The following is a 21,389-nucleotide window of genomic DNA, read 5'->3' as shown; positions in this document are numbered from 1 at the left end:
TTCTGGATTCCAAAACCTTCCAAAAAGGTAATATCAAAATGCACTGAAAGTAGCAAAAGTACCGTTAAAGTGCAAGTGAAAGTAAAGTATTCCAAATCAAATGGCACGTTTTTTCCAGGACATATGATGAAAGTAACTACATCTAACTACAAGTCAGGGATCTTGCTTTTATTTTCATCTCTTTTGAGAGCTGCGTATGCACAGTACTGATCAGGCAGTTGGCAAACCTTGTGTGGTGACAAACTAAACCACATCTACCTCACCTCATGGACATTCAGATCCCGAACGAGCCCCCAGTTGTTATGACCAGTGCCTAGGGGAAACTCTAGCACAACATGAAAATGAGACTCCCCTCTTCCTACCTTCCAGGCACCACCAGCAGCAAAGCATTTTTAATGGTTTTATTCAAAAACATGGTTTGTACACAATCACACATGCTGGCAGTCTGGGACAACAGAGCCAGGAGAACTGGGAGGAGCCGGTCCTTAAACTCCTGGCTCCAAGGCAGCAACCAATCAGCTCATCCAGGATCTGAATGTCCATGAGGTGAGGTAGATGTGGTTTAGTTTGTTTGTCTACGTGTCCTTTAGTTAAGTGTAGTGGTAATCTCTTTTGTTTGTTGTAGCTTCATGTTGTGTTTCTGAGTACCCTGACCAGATAGCTGCTGGGCATTTTCAAGAATTTGCCACTTTATTATTTTGCCTTTCTCATTTTTGGTGGTAATCCACAGTGGGGGTGCACTTCCGTGTTTTGCAGTTGACCAGAGGGGTATTGCACTAAAGTATAATAACGAAAGGTAAATAGTCGGGATAAGTGTGTGTTCACGGCATACTTAAATAGACCTCGCGATCGCTCACAGAATCACCGATGGGAACATGGATAAGAGTTGTGCTTCATATTTCGCGGCCGCCAAACAACAGCTCCTGATGGAGTTCTATGAAAGGTGGAAGATATCACATGAAAAAAAGGCAATACCAGTGCCATTATTAAAGAAAGAGAGAAAGCCTGGCAGACAACAGTGGATCGGCTTACTGCGTAAGTGGTCCAAAACTGTACAATTAATAAACAGTGCTCCACTGGAGTTGTCATAATTACGTTACAATTAAAGGATTAAAGGAGTTACTTTTCAAGTCCACTAATCAACTGTTGTACACTTTGCTTTAAATGTGGCAAGTAGAGGTGCATGTTACTCAGGAAATGTAGAGTATGATTAAGTGCAAACAATTATCCACAATGTGTGTCATTCAATCTATTTTTGTGTTGTGTTTTTTATCTATTTTATCTTTCTATCCTTCATAAAGAATAAACTTGTCTGGCCATAAAAGGACCTGGCAGCAAGTTAAAATTAAATACAAGAACATTTTGCAGGCTGGTAAGTGACTTTAAAGTAGATAACAGTGTACAAATGAGGTGAATAGATGTCTGCTGACATGTTGAATGTCTGTATTATTGTAGCAGTTTTTAAAAAAGCCCATAGAACTGGCACAGGGGACGGCCCACTGAGCCAGGATATGACCCCAGCGGAGGAGCTGGCACTTCATTTAAATAAAGGGAGGCCAGTGATGGAGGGGATCCAGAGAGGGACACATAGTGACAGTAACAGAGTCTGTCCCAGCCACAGAAACTGTCCGCTTCATACAAGGTACATATTGTAGTACTACTGCACATGAAACATAATCAAATAAATACATTATACTGTCTGACTTTGGATTTCCTTGCAGAGTCTGGGAACACGCTCACACTTTTGGAGCCACCAGAAGATGATCCGGTTAGTACATTGTATTGAAATCACAGGTTTGGTATGTCCTGTGAAATCTTAATTCAAGTTCTCTCAATACACGTATGTATATGGCAGGGGGAAGGCATATCTGCAGCTGCAGAATGCACTTCTGCAGATGAGCAGACTGTGTCACTGGACTCCAGGGGGCTTGAGGTATGTCAATTTTAGGAAATATCCTGTTTATTTAGTCCATAAAGTATATGAAGTCAGTGATGTGGTGCCAATAGAAAATATATGTGTAACAGGACCCAGATGCTGCACAGTCTCCTAAGTAGCCTGGTAACACTGAGTATTGGTTAAAGTAAAGGAAACTGGACTTGGAAATCCAGAAACTTGAAAGAGAAGGAGAATTTAAAAGATAACCACCGATGCTTAAGATTAAGATCTTTTTCTAACTAAAGATAGGCTAAATCTAAAAAGTGAGTGAAAAAAACTTGCAATATATTGCTCCCTGACGAGTCTGCCATTAATGTTGTCTGGGAGGATGGGAGCATTTTAATGCAGGATAATTAAAATGATGCAACATACTTGGAAAGACCATGAACATGCTGTAAAACACATTTATTCCTCACAGGACTGACTGTGGAAATACAGGTGAATCTCTAGGATTAATCTTAGCCTGGCTGTTAGCCTGATCTGGAGCAGGCTAGCTGCAGAGAATAAATCACCATAGTAATTTGGCCAGGTTAAGTTTGACCTGCTTTCATGCAACCGACTTGAGGCTAAATTCAGCCAGGATAACCAAAATATCCCGGCTTAATCCATTATCTTGGTTTTGTGCAATACCCTTCAGGTCTTCAGTGATGCACTCAGTTGGGCATTTAAAGATTCCTTGAAGTCGGCAAGCCACTGAAAACTAGCAAGGTGAGATAGCCATGTTGGTAGGGAGGTAAATTTTGGGTGTCTTTGCAGTTTGTTTTGATCTTGAGTGGTGGGTATTGCTTGACAGTTTGTCAGGTCACTTTGTCTCTTTTGTTACACTCTACAGTACAAGGCAGTTTACAGTGGTTGGAGACCACAAGGGGTCCATTTTGGTTGTGGGAGTGGCAGTTCACTTTTGTTGGGTCACTTTTGGTTGCAGCTAAGGTGTAAACTGGCAACATTTGTGTATCGTACTGACTACACAGTGATGCCTTTTGTGTGGTGGCTGTTGCACTCCACGGTGGGGTTGGTCACCCGTTGCTGTTTTTGTGGTGTGTGTTACCACAGTTGGTATGGTATTTGTTTTTGTGTTCTCTCCTCACATTTCTCTGTGCTTTGCTCTCCTTGAATAACCCTCTTTCACCTGAATGAGTGAGTGTGTGTGTGTGATTGGTTGCAGGTGTTTTTGAGTGATTGCAGGTTGTCCCAGGGAGTTGATCGGTTGCTGCCTTGAAGCCAGGAGTTTAAGGGCCGGCTCCTCACAGTTCCTGGAGGCTCTCCTCTGTTGTCCCAGACTGCCAGCATGTGTGACTGTGTACAAGCTATGTTTTTGAACAAAAAAACTGGTGGTGCTTGGAGGATGGGAAGAGGGGAGTCTCATTTTCATGCTGCACTAGGGTTTCCCCTAGGCCCTGGTCGTAACACAGGACTTCAGTCCCTCTTTTAAATTCAGCACAAACTAGACAATGAGACAGGTGGACAAGTACTAACTAGCCAGCGGCCTTCACTTCACACACATAAAAGCATTGCAAGGGAGTAACAGAGTATGTCCCCCGGGGGTTGTCATCATTGGAAGCTGGAGCCAATAAACACAGGGACTACAGCACAGTCATTTGATGCTAGATTAATGCTGATTGTACCCTTTCCACTTAAAGACAAAACCAGATGGTAGTGGGTGTTGGTGGGTTTCTTGTGTGAAAGGCTTGTGTGAAAGGGTTATATTACTACAGTAGATTATAATAACTGATGCATTATTGATCTCAACCTACACAGTTCTAATAAGTAAGGTTATCACAAAAGCGTTGTGGTGCGTTGCAGTGGACTAAGAAGTACAACATTTTCCCTCTGAGACGTAGAGGAGTGGGAGTATAAGGTAACAGAAAATGAAATTAAACTTCAGGATAGTACAGTACAGTTGTAAATGTAGTGATGTGATGTGATGAATGTGTTATCTCCTCTTTCAGACTACTACCTGCTTTGGTTCTGTGTACTCACGTTTTATTGCTTAGCTGTGTTTGAGGCTCCTGAAGGATTCCACAGAGAACGGATGGGACGAACACTTCTTTATTCTCACAGCTGACAAAACCGGATTTCTCAGGCAACATCTGGGAGAGTTCCACTGCAGCAGACAACAACTCCAACACAGTTACCCAATAATTATTTGACAAATTTGTGTGAAACATCTGCATCCTGCCTAGAAAAAATTAAGAGAGAGAGAGAGAGAGAGAGAGAGACAGAGAGAACCAATGCTGCACATAACAGACTCACATATAGTCAGCGGTTTCTGTGTGTGTTTCTGTTTCATGGAGGCCCTGATGATATCAGAGCCATGGATGCGATCCTGATGGCGAAGCTGCTTGGTCTCGTAGAACCATTCTCCAGTCATGTATCTGAGTTGGCACCTGTCACTGACAGTCTTCTGGAGGTTCCTGAATACAGCAACATAAGAGGGAAATGGATATGAACATTAATTTCAAAATATTAGTATAAACAAATTAAGAATATAATTTAGTGTCTTTGCAAAAATCTACAACAAGAAAACTTCTGCTGTGCTGTGAGCAAAATGTTCACTTACATTGGAACTTATAGGGAGCCAATACATGTACTTTCTACAAAGACTTGACTGTAACACATCAAACTTGGAGACAAATCAAGTACCCCACCCAGATCTGTTGAAACATGTAGCAGCTGACACAAGCAACTCACCGGACACGGTGCTCCTCAGCCTTCTTCAGCTGAGCATCTCTTCTTAACACAGCCAGGATGGTCTCCTGCTCCTCCTCCGACAGGAAACTCAGGTCGATCATAGTATTGAGTTTTTGTCTTACAGTTTTCCTTTTCAAGCTGCTAAATGCCTTGTTCTGTTCTCCCAAGTCTAGTCAGTGTCAGTGGTTTACATCGACTGGGTGATCGGTGCTGTCCATCAGGAAATGTTTAGCTGGAGTTGTTTTCTGCAGCCATTTTTGACCCTCTGTAGACCAGTGTGAATCTAAAAGAATACAGCAAGTATCAAGGGGAATTTCTATCCAAGACTCACAGAAGAATGTGAGAGAGACTGTTTTTCTGTTAGTATTCTCCAACAGATTGTTAATAGAAAAGCAAAAGATCAATTTCCTTTATTGTGGTAGCTGGGATATAATTTATGTCATGGTCAGATTTACTTGAGAAAAAAAATTAGGATTAAAAAAAACTTAGGATAAAACAGTTAAACATCCAATTAAAGTAATACTTTGTAGAATATGGCCTATCCTTGACTTAAGCTAGCTACTGCTCATATCTGCCAATATCAACCTGTGAAAAAAAGGGGGGGATATTTCCAATCAGGAGCTCAGTGGGAAAAAAAGGGTTTATAATAGGGGGAGTCCTGTAAAATCAGGAGTGTTGGCATCTATGTTAGCTAATTAGCTCATGGCTCAGTTAGCCATAGAGCCAATGGCCGTAGAGCCATGGTCCTCAAATTTGTGGCCCCCGAACTATTATTCCTTCCCCATGTGTTTTGGTTAGGTCGGTACGTCTATACCGGGACTTATCTCCATGCCAACGATACACAGACAGCTGGGTCACTGCTGCAAGCGCAATTTTTAATTTTCACTTTCGTTTTTGGAGCAGTTCGAATATTGAGATTTTGCCAGCTGTAGGAGCCTAAACTGCTCAAAAAAATGCAATGCTAAAAGAAAAGTGTGAAGTGAAAATTGTCAATTTGGAGAAGAATGGACTGAAAAATTTGCATTCTTTTTCCCTTCAACCAGCACAAAACCCATATGCTTAATTTGCCAGGAGACTATAGCAGTGATGAAGATTTCCAATTTGAAACAGCATTATGAGACGAAGCATAGGAATTCTGAAGAGGTAATTCAGAGGTAAGAACAACAAAAATAAATGCACTGAAATCATCATATCAAGCTGCAAGCAGGATTCTTTTCATGTCTATGATACAACAACAAAAGGCATCAGAGTGCTCACTTAGAGACTTAGATACTTTATTTTTTTGTTTTATTCAACTACTTAATTTGTCAATTAATCACTTTGTTTTGAATATATATATATATATATATATATATATATATATATATATATATATATATATATATATATATATATATATATATATATATATATGAACTGAGGATTTAAATGAAGTTTAAATGAAGTTTGTATTACAATGAGATGACAAGGCAATTAAGCTCATCTTAGTATTCCTTTCCTGAGTTTCCTGAGTATTTCTTTCCTGGGGCTGGGGCTATAAACAATTCCTTGTTTAAGCTCATTTTAGGAAGAATGGGGAGATTAAATCTGAATGTGAAATGGAATCAGAAGATATTAATTAAACATACAGCAGATTAGTTCTCAAATAAAAACAAAAAAATCACCTCATGAAACTTGACACAGAAAAGCAGTCCACAATAAATACATGTATGGACACATCTTGTTAGAGTACAGAGCACTGATTAGTCTTCAGATATTGAAGTCTGAAGTCACTACAGCAGCTTGACAAAACAAGCTCCTTTGCCTGGACATGTAATGCTCACAAACTGCAGAATATTCTCTTTAAAAACATTCTTCCTTTCACACTCCTCCCTCCCACTGTCTATTACTCTGTGTTATTCTTCTGTCTGCCACAGGACACCAAAAATACAGTATCTCTTAGAAAATAGATCAGTGTTTGACAAAGACAGCAAGGATATGATGTCTGCTTGATTAACAAGGATGTTGATTTATAGAAAAACAGGGACACAACTTCAGTTTGGTTGTCTCTGCAGTGCTACATAGGTTCAATTTAAACAAAAAAAACCAAACATAAAAAGAAAATACTCTAATGCGTTAAAAGAAGCACACTTCTATTTATTAAATGTTCTCGCCAAAAACAAAAGATGTCAGTCAGCTACAACTAGGGAATTGTGATGATGATTGTGACTTTGTTGTATAAGTAGGTGTGGTTACACAGGCTGCCATTGTTTATTCATTACTGAAGTTAGGAAGGTTGTAATCACGTCTTACTCTCCAGTACAAGGCTGCATTAAAACTGAGCCGCAAGAAACAGTAAGTCCTCCTTAAGGTGACTCAGGTTCATGTGGAAAAAAACGAGTATGTTCTTTCTTTCCATGGAAGAATGTTGCTTGTCTTGTTTTCCAAGCTTTGAAAGATAGACATCTGTTTCCTTGACATAGTATCTGTGAGTCCCCTCATCACTGTCTGGCTTCCATGAGAAAACTTACTGTCAAAGTGATTACCTGACCAGTGATTAACTACCACATGCTATTACACTAACTCCTGCCTGGTACCTCACTTTGTTTCCTCTGTCTCCGTAGCACCAGGTTTCAAAGATTCAAAGCTTAAGTGTAGATATGAATCCTTGCTTGGTTTGCACTTACTGAATACTAAGTCAAAATGAAACATTAAAACGCAAAAACACAAGTCTTTTTTCGGCTGTTGGTTGGACAAAATAGGCAAGTTGAAGACATCACGTTGGCCTCTGGGTAATTCTGATGAATATTTATCAAATGTTTTTGACATTTTATAGACTCAACAATAATTGATTTATCAGTAATTAATCATTATTGACCGCAGATGTTTAGACGTTAACAGCAGAACAACAATGTTTTTATCCTCTTATATAGACAGAGTGCTGCATTTCAGGTCATGTTCAGTTCATATAACTGCCTCCATCTTCAGATAGTATGAGGATCAAAACAGTAGTTGCTAAAGTTAAAGATCTACACCATATTCCTGTTGGAGGTTTTATCAAGTTTATACAATGACATATATAATGAGTTTGTTGTAACATGTGCAATCTGCTATGTCACCACTCATTACAGAATACGTAACTTAGCATTAATGTAAACAGCTGACCAACAGCACTGCTCATTTGGATCGGAAAATAATACTTCCTTCCTTTGCCGTGACTTTCACTCAACATCCCTCTGAAACTGCATTGTCATCCCAGTTCTTCATCTTATCAGTGTAAGATTAACACCATAGAGAGGAATTTGAAGTATATCATTTACAGAAGTGAGTAACTGTGAAAAGTGAAAAGTTAGAAAGCAGTCAGCTCACCTCTCACAGTCCTTCCTTGCCGAGTGACAGCTAAACTTCAACTGGATTCGGAGTTGCAGCAGGTGGGAGGAGCATCACACATAGCAGCAGGAGGCAGCAGAAAGCAGCTAGAAAGTCTGCTTTCGGGCACAGCCTGTCATAACCGGCCTGCTGATCATCTCATATCAACATATCTGAATGGAAACATATTCATCAATACATTGAAACATTTTTAATACATTGATATACACTGCTTTGATTTGAACTTGTTCAAAACTTGTATGATTTGAAATCATTTTTATTATTTCTATTTTAATTATCTTGTTTTCTGCTTTTAAGTACCTTGAGAATGGCTACTCTGTGTAAATGTAAGCTGTGTGACTAAGTGTTATCCTTATCACTGGATACTCTATTAGGTGGATACCTATGACAAAATGTAATAAAATGTTCCTGGCAGAGATCGGGGCTTGGTTGACTCAAGTCACTGTTTTAATGTCTTGCAGCTTGACTTAACAGAAGATAAATGACTTGAGACTAGACTTGGACTTAAAAGTTTAAGACTTGACTTGAGAAATTATGACTCAAATTATTTTTATGTGTTCATTTTATTTTGAGTATTTGATTGATTTTGACGGGTGTTGATTCAAATAGTGGGTGGGAAGAAGAAATCTGCACACCTGAATCTGTTCCCAAACATATGTAAATGTTTGTAGCCTGGCTGTCAGTATTTCACTGTTCAAAGTGATGGGGAGGTAATATAGTTTGATTGTGAAGAGACTAAGAAATAAATAAGGTTTTAGAAAGTTATTTGTTTTTTGTTTGACTAGAATAATTTGACTTTATATAATTAATTACAATATAAATTAAATGTTTTTTTTTTTACTTTTCTACAAAAGCACAACCTATTGCCACCAGATAACGACTGAACATACAGTAAGGAAATAATAATCCATCAGTTATAGGAGATTTTTGTGGTCCTGGTAGTCTACCTATCATTCTATTTCCTAGCTGTATGTGGTGGTTGTGTGGTGGTCATGGGTTGTGCTTAAGGTTTTCTTACAGTTGGTCTGTAAAAACAAACAGCCATAGCCAGAGCTGATACAGAAGATTGTGAACTGTATTTGCCCTGATAAACACATTTACTACTTTGGCCGGCACTATTTCTGAAATTGTTATGTCAAATAAACAGGCTAGTTGGCAGAGCAGAACAGCAGGGCAGCCTGGTGGCAGCAGATGAGGGGCCAAACTAATTTACATACTACACTGAAAAGTGAATGCATTTACACATACAACTGAAACACTAACACAGCTGAAAAATGATTTGCGTGCATAAAGAGTTGGAAAGTCCTCACACACACTTATAAAATGCTCTCATTTGATATTGTGAAAAGGGTCGCACTTTATTTTACCGTATGGTAATAAGACGTAACCGGCCATACTTTGCAACAATTTAGACAAAACAAGACACCAATAAGATGTAACAAGTCATACTTTGTATCAAATTAGACAAAACAAGACGCTAATAAGACGTAACAAGCCGTACTTTGTGTCAAATTAGACAACTAGAAATAATGTCATCTTAATTAGACAGTGAACAAGAAAAGTTCTACCGTAATTAGACACCTTATAGCCTACCCAAATTATGCTGTAACCAGAAACTGCATATATAATAGTCTTATTACTTGAAATATAAGCTATTAAACTTAGACACTATTGTACCAAATTATACTGTATTCACAAACCGGATATCCTAATACACTATTAGACACCATTTTACAAGATCTTTATCTAATTAGAAATCACACACGTCACATGTCATATCAGATACAAAATAGCTAGTCAGACGCTATTCTACCCTCATTAACATTATACATTTAATGTGACCAACATCGGCCTATAGCCTAATTATACAAATGTACATACTATATTGGGCATGGCTTTTATAATAGTCAGACAAAACACAGAGTTCAGAGGAGAATACATTTATTTGAGTTTTATTTAACATGGCTTCACTTTCTTACAGTCATTTATTGATCATTAAAAAAAAACAGTACCTTAACCGAAGTCAAACCACATCGGTTCACATCTGGTTGCTACTACACACATCCCTGGTAACCTGGATGTTCTCTGGAGTCTTGTGGAGTTTGCAGGTGGCATCTTTGACGCTCTACTCCCATAGTTAAGACATCACACCATTTAAAGCCACGTCACTATCCAACCCCAGTAACATTAGACCAGCTACTGAAGCTGCCAGGACATTGCTTATTTATTTCCCATTGTTAGTCGTATTATACTTACTTACAGGGTAATTTGTGGCACATTACAACAGAAATGTACTGTAAAATAAAGTGAAGACCTTCTCCCTGTTAGCTCATTATTACAGTGTTATTAGGCCTACTTAGGAGTAATTTGTGGCACATTACAACAGAAATGTACTGTAAAATAAAGTGAAGACCTTCTCCCTGTTAGCTCATTATTACAGTGTTATTAGGCCTACTTAGGAGTAATTAGTGGCACATAACAACAGAACTGTACTGTAAAATAAAGTGAAGCCCTTCTCCCTGTTAGACCATTATTACAGTGTTAATAGGCCTACTTAGGCATAATTAGTGGCACATAACAACAGAACTGTACTGTAAAATAAAGTGAAGACCTTCTCCCTCTGTTAGATCGTTATTACAGTGTTATTAGGCCTACTTAGGCAGTAATTAGTGGTCCATAACAACAGAACTGTACTGTAAAATGAAGTGGCCCCTCTCACTGTGAGACTCGTCTGGACTTTCTTAGAGGGTCGCTTTTCTGACCCTTGCAGACGGCCTCCAGTGCTCCAGAGCCCTGCCAGCACAGGGCTAAAAGGCGCTGTGTGGCTCACAATGCGTCACCGTGGCCCGCCCTTCACACAGGGCGTTGGGACCGCCACAGCTGTTTGTAGCCAAGCTCCAGCTCAAACACCCGCTGCTCGTGAGGAGCTAATGGTCGCTCTATGCAAGTCTTTCTCTACAGGTTTGCTGAGCTATTGAAGCTTTCAGAAAAACAACATTATCTCCTAAATTTATGAACATGTTACTCACTTGCACAATGATGACAGTGTCCGTCCAGGTGCCAGTGACTTCATTTCACAGGAAAATACTGCGAATACTGCAAATACAACAAAAAAAAACTGTCTTGTGTGAATACAGGCTCTCCATGCTGCTATCTTGACTGTCTACGCTTCGCAACTGAGCTTAACTTCCTTGTGAACCAGATTATAGCCAAAATAATATGAAAACAGCTGTTACTGTCTTCATATCAAATGAATCAAATTAATGCTTAATACACAAAATGACATGTACAGCCTACTCAAACTCCAAACAAACTGTGTTTTGGCTGCTTATATCATCCGCTCACTGTTACCTCTGCTACTAACACCGACTTTATTTGTTTCATACATTTATTTATTTATCATTTTGTTATCATAATGAGCCTCATTTATGTTCCTGCGCTCTGTGTGGAGCTGTGCTGCACGGCTCTGACGTGGGCTACCAGCTGGGCATCGTAAAGGGCAGCTGTTCACGGCCTCCAGCCCTGGCGCTGTCGCTTCGTCTCCGCCGCCGTTTCTTCTGCTGCTGCGTGGTCAATGTCTCGATTAAAGGGGGCACGATAGTCCCGCTGTGTGCCCACGCAGCTTCGGATTCTCAATACCACCACAACTCGTATTACTGGACAAACTTTTCCTCTTTGTTGGCTTATTTGGTTTGTTCTTTTGGGGTGAATATTTTGTTGTTTTGTTTAGTTTACTCAGCTGTTGGCTTTGTAATTTGTTAAACGGAGTATTACACCTGGTCCCTGCCCACAGCTAAGTTTTGGTGTCATTAGTTTATTATTATGATGATTTTGTTTTCTGATGTTTTTTTGTATTTGGTTCCTGTTATTTAATTAGTTATTAGGTTCACTTCTTTGTCTGTTGGTGTGAGTGCAGTGAGTGTGTGTGGTTTTGTATGACTCTTGTTTTAACTGTGTAAACCATTTGCCTGAGTGTCCCACTAAAAGTGGTACTTTAATCTTCTTTCTTTCTTTTTCAGGACAGGAGCGGGTGTAGTGTGCGGCAGACTCCCCCAGTGGTGGTTCCCCTTTCACTCCCTTGAATTTGGTGTGGCATGTGGTGGTTTGTAGTGATTTTCTTTGGTTACAGTTGTGTCCCCTCCTTTTTTTTTTTTTTTTTTAGTCTGTCCGCCAAGCTGGTCCTGCCCTGGTCTTGCCATTTGTTTATCCTTTTTACCGCAATTTATAGTGCTTTACTATTTTGACACTCGCGTTGTTTATTGGACCTCTTGGTGTTCCTTTAAACTTAGTATATTTTTCTAAATTAATACATTTTGGTGTATTTGGAAGTCCATCTCTCATGTCCTCTTTAAATCAATCTGTGTGTAACCTTCTAGTAAGAGTGGTGGTCGTATACCCTGGGGTGCAGTTCCCCAGGTGTCAACTCGACTTGACCATTGTTTGGCCACATGAACATGCCTGAACATGGCGCTTGTGCACTTATCTATCTTATTCTACTCATAGTTGAGCAGCAGAAGCAACAAGATACCAGAGCACTGTGCAGCATATTCCTGTTATAATCGGCGGACGATCAAAAACAGGGCTCGAGGGATTACTTTTCACAAGTAGGATTGAACATTACTATTGGTTGTATTTCATGAATCGAATATTACTGTACTGTATTTACGTCCACCAGAGATATCGTAGCCAGCTAAGGTTAGCTACCTAAATAATTTTATATTTATTTGCAAATATCTCACACCAGAAGCTGCTAAAATTGATTTTCATGCTATGATTTTCTCATATATAACATAATGCTTAACCACTTGGTCTCTTACCACTGATACAACAATAAAGTCTGCACAGTCTGTATACAAACAAGCTCTCAAGCTCCTGGACAATAAACCTAAAAGCTACCATCAGTGTAATATACTCCCTAGATATGGTCTCCTTTGCTGGGAAAATCATATTAAATTTTATAATGCTTGTCTAATATTCAAAATTCTTAATGAATTAGCACCTTCCACATCACCCTTCCATTACATATTCGCCAAAGTGACAATTACCATTCCTTAGCATATAATCATAAAACTTGGTTAAAATGCAATCAGACCTGCAATCATGCCTAGCCACCGCATGCTCACCTTGTCTGCCTTCATCTGCTTGCCTTCTGTCTGTCTGTCAGATTGTGTTCCTTCTGGTTTTATCCACTGTCTTCTGTAACGTGATTCATGTTGTCATGTTTAACTGTCCGTGTTGACTATTGGCCTATCATTGTGTTGTATTACTCATCTGCTTTGTATATGTCCTATTTTGCATGATGGTGCCATATTGCCTCCTGTCTTTTGTATCATGGTCTATGTTGTCGTGTTTTAACTGTCTGCACTGATTGCCTGTCTAGCATTGTGGGGGCTTTTTGTTTTATTTTCTAAATAATATTACATTTTCTAAACAAAAAAAAAAGTATTGTTTGGTTATTTGGTTAATAAATTGTTTCATTTTTGCAGTTTACACCTTGTCTCTCTTGTTTTGTTTATGGCTCAAGAGCCAGGCCAACACAGTCCTTCCAGAAAAATGATTTGGGGCATCCAGAGTGATAGAGTTAACAGAGTGGCGACACTCCCATAGACCTCCGTTGTAAAAAATGGTGGTGCTCTGTACTGCCTACTTCCAGGTTATGGAGCTTGGATTAGTTCCAAACACTGTCATTTGGGCGCTGGACTTCATTCACTTTCATTGCGGCGCATCGAATAGTTCCGGAGATAAGTTGCTGAAATATCGACCTCTTTTGAATTGTCAGCTGTCTATATTGTATCAGAGGCCCTTTGTGATGCTTATACTGGTCTTCATTTGTACGTGCACAGCATAATTATCTATATTTTATCTTGGTTGTTAAAGCCCATTTTCAAGCATTGCTTGCTAGCTTGTTAGCTAGTGCAACAATTAAAGACTGCCCTGTAACGTAAGAGTCCGGTAATGAATCGCTAGCAACTTTTATATTAAAGATGTTTGGTAACTAATAAGCAGGATTTAAATGTATTACTAAGGGGTATTATTTATTTTGGCTCTTATCTGCTGAACCTGATCATGTCAGCCATCGTTAGTCGGTTATGTATGTGATATAGGGCTTATTCTAGCTGCTAGCAATGGTAGAAATAAGGGGGCGTTTGTGATAAATATTTCATTTAATATTTCATTGAATTTTGGGACATACTACCTTTTTTATTATGTGACGTGTTGTTGGCTGCATTTAATTTTTTGTGCTGTTCCGTGCAGGGCCGGTTCTAGCCCATTGGCTGCCCTAGGCGAGTTGGTGCCCCCCCCCCCCCATATTACTCTGTATAACAGAGAACATTTTATCTGTACAGTCTATTTCTAAAGAACACATGCACCAGAATGGTTTAAAATTTTACTAATAATAAATGATGTTTACATAATGTTGGATTACACAAACTGTGCAAATATGTCTTAATTACACAACATTCTTAAATAAACAAATATGACTCAATGAATGGTTGAACCCCATACAAAGTGCAAACAAAAATGCTTTTTACCTGTACTTATACTTATATGTCTCACTTGCTGCGGGCTCTGGTTCTCTCGTCTGTGTGGCACTGGTGCCTGGAGTGCTAGATGTTGTCCCGGATGACCCATCATCTGCATCTGAAAGCATAGTATCCATCCATGTAGCTGGTTATCATTTCTATCATCCCACTACATACTTATATTTTATGAAAGTTTAATTTTATGAAAGTTTAACCATGTGTATTTACACTACTACTACTACTACAACTACTACTACTACTAATAATAATACTAATAATAATACTAATAATAATAACAATAAATTCAAAGGAAGAGAGAAAGTCAAACCTGGGGCATCAGGAGTGCTCTGTCCAGCAGGTGAAGGTGTCTGAGTCAGCAAATATTTCCTGAGTGCATCTGCCAGTTTAAAATATTGCAAAAACATTTAACACACAATATAACACACCACTACATTTATTTACATCATTATAAATCAACTATGTAACTCTCTGACATTACATAGCATAATAGGAAATTACTGTTGTAGGCAAAACGTTTTTAAATAACAACTGTAGCAACTTACAGTAATGGAAAACAGCAGACTGCATTAAATGGATAAAATGTTTCGATATAGGCTATTAATGGCAAATCTTTCCATAAAACCAACACCACATAGCCACTTGTTTTCTAGGCTGGAAATGCTTTATGACGAGGGAAACGACGCCTTACATATTAGGCAGAAAAATTGAAGAGCTGTGTCAAAAACCAAAAACACAGGTAAAAAACAAAACAAAAAAAAAAAACACAGTTAATAATCAAAGTTTAGCTAGCTAGCCTACAGGACATAGCTGGCAAAAAAAAAAAAAAAAAAATCATGTACCCGAAGAATGCTACTTATGACATGTTTAAAAAACGATGTTATGTAGCCTTTCTTTTCAAATTGCTAGAAGCCTACAGTTTAGTTAGCCTGTGTTAGCTATATTTCCACCGCTAGAGACGGCCAGATAAGCTAGCTATCGCTAGCATCTAGTTGCTACCTCAAAACCCCTCAGTGTCCAGGAGCAATTATGCTGTTTTCTTGTCATTAGTAATAATCCATGGAGAAATCAATGTCAACACAAAAGCACACCGTACTTGTACTATTATTGCTTGCTCTACTTAACAAGGTAGCTTACTAGTCACACTTAGCAAAGCAAATGTAACATTACATATCAGACAGGTGAAGTCTGACATAAGTGACACACAAAACACGATTTGATCAATACTTTAATTTCCTAAGAGATATAAATATATACCTTTATAACAGGATTTCTTCTTCTCTTCCTCCTTCCTCCGTTTTCGTCCCTGAGCACCAGAGGGTTTGGATTTCTTCATATTCAGTAAACCTAAGCTTGACGTTAAGTAGGCTACAGTAGCTTTGACCTGACTGTGCAGCGCCAGCGACTGCTCAACGTGGTTGCTGCGTGGCTGCTGCGTGTGCCGCCCCCTACAACCCAAACATCCTGTTTGTTAAACAATTATTCGTTGTCAAATAAACGTGCATGCATGCAGAGGGGGCACTATAACAGTGTTTATGATTTATGCGCTTTAGCAATTTAAATTCCAATTTAGGTAGGTAAGAAAGTATGGTGATGGTGACCACTAGATGGCGCCCCAGACACATTTGTTGCCCCAGGCAAGCACCTATGCCAGACGCCGGCCTGGTTCCGTGTTCAATTTAACATGGTTACTCTCATTACTTCATGTAGGCTACTGCGCTTTATTTTAAGCGGCTGCTGCTTGAGGTCACGACGGCGGCTGAGGGTGGTGGTCATGGCGGCTGACGATGGTGGCGGTGGCTGCTGCTAATGGACTGCGAACTGGCAGCTAATCTGGTCCCTCTCCTGAGTTTTTTTTTGTTTTTGTTTTTTTTTCATTTGGTTCTTCATGGTTGTGATGTCATAGATCACCTGCCCCTGGTTTTTGTTTTTCTTGTTCACGCACACAAACACACATTCTTGTTGTCAGTCATTGTTTAATAAAAAAATACTTTCTTTGAAAACACTGATTTGTATCAGCCATCCTTACACTGATGTCTCAATAACTGTAACAGGAGTTACAAGTGTTATTTGCTTAAGTTACTTGAGTTGAGTTACAGCTACCTTTATGAACCCAGAACCACAGAGAAAAATCTTGATAGCTCTGCACTTACATATAGACCCAAGCATGCAGACGTAAATTATTTTTTTATTCTGTAATAGTTTTGATAATATGTGTATGGCTTAAACTTAAATATTCTAGTAATATTCTTAGTCTTAACATGACCATGTTTCATGTTGTGGTCCTGGGGTGGCCACTTTCATCAGAAGAAGTGAGCCAGCTGCTACATGAATGCTGAACGGACCACGGCAGACCTCTGCTACAACGAATAAGCTAATGGCTGAATCGGAATTTATAAGCCAAATCACGGGAATCAATAATACAGGCCAGTTGCGCTAAAATGAAAATCATGAGACATCTATTATTAGACGAATGATAATAAAAAGAAAAGGTTTACTGTTAATTCATTATTTACCGTTCAATAACTAAATCGCTGCTGTCTGTCCCATAGAAGAACATGACAGCCAGCCTGTGTGTTGGAACCACGTGACTGCCGCGGCGGTGACATCACAGAGTGTCACAACTCTTCCTCTCTATGGCACTGGGGGCATCTCTCTCTCTGTCCTGATATAAATTACATTGGTACTCTGACAGATATAGATGGATATAGATTATTCTGACTTCTATTATTGTGTTATATTTTATATTCATGGTGTTTGCAAAATACCTGTATATCATACATTACATATCATATATCTGAATATTCTATTACTGCTAATTCCACTATGACAATTAAAATACGCTGAACCATGTGTTCTGTATCATAGATACACGTATGACGTTTGCAGCAAAAAAACAAAACAAAAAACCCTGTGAGAAAATCAGTTTTGCATTCAGAGCTCCGATTGATTAGGTGTGCATTGCACCTGCCAAACAGACACAGCGGGTGGAGCGGGTGACCAGTCCAAGATGGCGGCCCCACGGCTCGTCAGCGCCAACAGGCAGTAGCGGAGCGCCAACAGGCAGTAGCGGTCGATGCGGCGTCTATGGTCTTGACGTAACGCCTCATGGCGTGCTGGAACGTAATCCTGCGTCGCCGCCATCTTGGTTGGGTCTCCTCACTGTAGGCTAGCACCAGAGTCAAACAGAATCAACGGAAAGCGAGCAACTATGACCATATGCGCAGTATTGTCACCAGATCACGGGAGATTACCTTTCACAAGTAAGATTTTCTTATATATATATATATATATATATATATATATATATATATATATATATATATGTATATATATATATATATATATATATATATAATTTTTGTGACAGCGCTCTGTATCATAAGTAAATCTCTGCCGTTTGTAACCATGTGAAAATCCGGTAAAAAAAAATTTAAAAATCGGGAGGTTATGATGGATCCACCTTCCTCAGTAGAAATAAATGCAGGGGAGGTCGCATTTGAGACCCATCCAAGATGGCGGCCACACTGATACGTCAGCTCCAATAGGCAGCGTCACTCTATGAGGCGTCTACGTATATTATGACATCGGTAGACGCCTTACTCCAATGCGACCCCCTGCATTTATTTCTACTGAGGAAGGTGTATCCACAACTACATTAATAATAACCTCCCAAATTTTTACCGGATTTTCACATTGTTACAAATGGCAGAAATTTAGTTATGACACAGGGCGCTGTCACAAAAGTTATTTAAAAAAAAAACAAAAAAAAACTTACTTGTGAAAGGTAATCCCCCGCGATCTGGTAACAACACTGCGCCGGTTATTGCAACCATAAACTGCACAAAAATACGGTCATAGTTGCTCGCTCTCCGTTGATTCCAATTGACTCTGGTGCTAACCTACAGTGAGGAGACCCAACCAAGATGGCGACATTACGGGATTACGTTCCAGCACACCATAAGGCGTCTACGCATGTTATGTCAATGGTCTTGACTGTCCTACGCAACTGAGCTGACTTCTTCCTCCTTTATAAGGATTGCAGCACTGGCCATGAAAAGCCTACACTGATACCTGTTGGCGAAAGTGGATATTGCCCAACAAGTACAGAAAGTGGAGCAGGTGAGCTTCTCTTGTGTTTGGTAGTGACACAAGGTGTTTTAAATTAGATAATAGCGGTGGGGGGAAGAAGTTACTGTGTGTGTATGTACCGTATGCATGTATGTATGTATGTATGTATGTATGTATGTATAATATTTTCCCAGTGTTTATATTATTTTTGCGTTTCCAAACTGCCGAGTGGGTGCCAGGAGATGCCACGGACATGCCACAGGTTGCCGCAAACCACCAAAGACTGCGACTGCGGTATCACTACCTACAGTCGCCTCTGTAGCATCGGTTTATTAGTTCAGATTATGTCCAGATGTAGTATTTTATTAGTTCTGGTGAGTAACTTCTTCCCCCCACCACTATTGTTTAATTTAAAATGCCTTGTGTCACTACAAAACACAGGAGAAGCTCACCCGCTCCACTTCATGTACTTGTTGGGCAATATCCACTTTCACCAACAGGTGTCAGTATAGGCTTCTCAAGGCTAGTGACTGGCGCTGCAATCCTTGTAAACGAGGAAGAAATCAGCTCAGTTGCGTAGGACCATAGACATAATATACGTAGACGTCTCATAGACTGACGCTGCATTTATTTCTACTGAGGAAGGTGTATTCCCAACTACAAAAATCATAACCTCCCAAATTTTTACCGGATGTTCACACGGTTACAAACAGCAGAGATTTAGTTATGATACAGGATGCTGTCACAAAAATTATAAAAAAAATAAAAATTAAAAAAAATCTTACTTGTGAAGGGTAACCCCCGCGGTCATAGTTGCCCGCTCTCCATTGATTCCGATTGACTCTGGTGCTAGCCTACAGTAAGGAGACCCAACCAAGATGGCGGTGATGTGGGATTACGTTCTAGCACACTATGAGGCGTCTGCGTATATTATGTCTATGCGTAGGACAGTCAAGACAGCAGCATGGAGAACCTGTACTCACAAACGACTGTCTTTTGTTGTAGTTGCAGGTGAGATAACTGCACATGCACCCTGTTCACGTATGTTAAGTTTGTCTGCAAGTTGCAGTGCTATGTTTATATGTTTGAGTTATGAATATCAAGAAATGAGGCCGCTAACAGTTGCTAGCCTTAGCCGCTAACATCAGCATGAGAAGCTTAAGACTGAGAGCCTCCTGTGAGCATAAACGAGGCTCAATGGCGTCTCGCTATAGTGTTACTGACCTCACCGTCCTGTTTTATTGTTCTCCTGCATCTAAATGTTGAGTTTTGGAATTTGTCAACATTGAGTCGCAGATTGAAGCCACAGATTTAAGCAGTTATAAGACGTGTTCCACATACAATAATTTGTCCAGTGTAACACATAATGCTAAACAGCTTATATGAGCAGTTCATTTGGCATACATAAACATGGAGTTCAGTTGCCATTATGATAACAAAATAATAAATGAATAAATAATAAAGTTGGTGTTTGCAGCAGAGGTAACAGTGAGCGGATGATATAAGCAGCCAAAACACTGAACGTGTTTGTTTGGAGTTTAAGTAGGCTATATGTATGTATGTCATTTTGAGTATTAAGCATTAATTTGATTAATTTAATATGAAGACAGTAATAGCTGTTTTTATATTATTTTGGCTATAATCTGGTTCACAAGGAAGTTAAGCTCAGTTGCGAAGCGTAGACAGTCAAAATAGCAGCATGTATTACACAAGATTGTTTTTTGTTGTATTTGCAGTATTCGCAGTATTTTCCTGTGAAATGAAGTCACTGGCACCTGGACGGACACTGTCATCATTGTGCAAGTGTGTAACATGTTCATAAATTTAGGAGATAATGTTGTTTTTCTGAAAGCTTCAATAGCTCAGCTGACCTGCAGAGAAGGACTTCCAGAGAGTGACCATCAGCTCCTCACGAGCAGCGGGTGTTTGAGCTGGAGATTGGCCACAAACAGCTGTGGAGGTCCCAGGGCCCTGTGTGAAGAGTGGGCCACAGTGACGCATTGTGAGCCACACAGCGCCCTTTAGCCCTGTGCTGGCAGGGCTCTGGAGCACTGGAGGCCGTCCGCAAGGGTCAGAAAAGCGACCCTCTAAGAAAGTCTAAAAGGGTCTAACAGTGAGAGGGGCCACTTTATTTTACAGTACAGTTCTGTTGTTATGTGCCACTAATTACTCCTAAGTAGGCCTAATAAGAGTTTAATAATGGTCTAACAGTGAGTGGCACCACTTTATTTTACAGTACAGTTCTGTTATGTGCCATTAATTACCTCCTAAGTAGGCCTATTAACACTGTAATACCGGTCTAACAGGGAGAAGGTCTTCACTTTTTTACAGTACAGTTCTGTTGTAATGTGCCACAAATTACCCTGTAAGTAAGTATCATAAGACTATAAGCAGGGTCTAACAGTGGGAAATAAAGACGCAATGTCCTGGCAGCTTCAGTAGCTGGTCTAATATTACTGGGGTTGGATAGTGACGTGGCTTTAAATGGTATGATGTCTTAACTATGGGAGTGGAGCGCCGAAGAAGCCACCTACACGCTCCACAAGACTCCAGAGAACATCCAGGTTACCAGGGACGTGTGTAGTAGCGACCAGATGTGAACCGATGTGGTTTGACTTCAGTTAAGGTACTGTTTCCTTCTAATGATCAATAAATGACTCTGTAAGAAAGTGAAACTATGTTGGATAAAACTCAAATAAATGTATTCTCCTCTGAACTCTGGGCTATTAGGCTATAGGCCGATGTTGGTCGCATTAGATTATATTATTATGTATAATTTG

The 21,389-nt window shown here is 39.6% G+C and overlaps 1 protein-coding gene across 5 annotated transcripts in view; it reads right to left on the bottom strand.

Annotated features, from left to right (window-relative positions):
• Nucleotides 1–16,527, bottom strand: part of sytl2a (synaptotagmin-like 2a) — a 34,513-nt gene extending 17,986 nt beyond the window's left edge. For 2 of the 5 annotated variants that reach the window (XM_037118613.1, XM_037118614.1), the window contains exons 1-8: nucleotides 15,796–16,526; nucleotides 14,849–14,917; nucleotides 14,530–14,638; nucleotides 11,026–11,092; nucleotides 7,976–8,148; nucleotides 4,628–4,910; nucleotides 4,190–4,350; nucleotides 3,917–4,040 (exon numbers count right to left, since the gene is read on the bottom strand). In XM_037118613.1, coding sequence (XP_036974508.1) covers nucleotides 3,917–4,040; nucleotides 4,190–4,350; nucleotides 4,628–4,728 — 386 coding nt within the window. In that variant the 5' untranslated portion in view covers nucleotides 4,729–4,910; nucleotides 7,976–8,148; nucleotides 11,026–11,092; ... (1 more) ...; nucleotides 14,849–14,917; nucleotides 15,796–16,526. Of the gene's footprint in view, nucleotides 1–3,916; nucleotides 4,041–4,189; nucleotides 4,351–4,627; nucleotides 4,911–7,975; nucleotides 8,149–11,025; nucleotides 11,093–14,529; nucleotides 14,639–14,848; nucleotides 14,918–15,537; nucleotides 15,668–15,795 lie in introns of those variants that run through there. The other 3 variants (XM_037118610.1, XM_037118612.1, XM_037118611.1) reach the window with 3 other exon arrangements.
• Nucleotides 16,528–21,389: the final 4,862 nt, after the last annotated feature.

The sequence above is a fragment of the Acanthopagrus latus genome, chromosome 13 (assembly GCF_904848185.1).
Source record: "Acanthopagrus latus isolate v.2019 chromosome 13, fAcaLat1.1, whole genome shotgun sequence".
Classification (NCBI taxonomy): domain Eukaryota; kingdom Metazoa; phylum Chordata; class Actinopteri; order Spariformes; family Sparidae; genus Acanthopagrus; species Acanthopagrus latus.
This window is presented reverse-complemented; position numbering and strand designations above follow the sequence as displayed.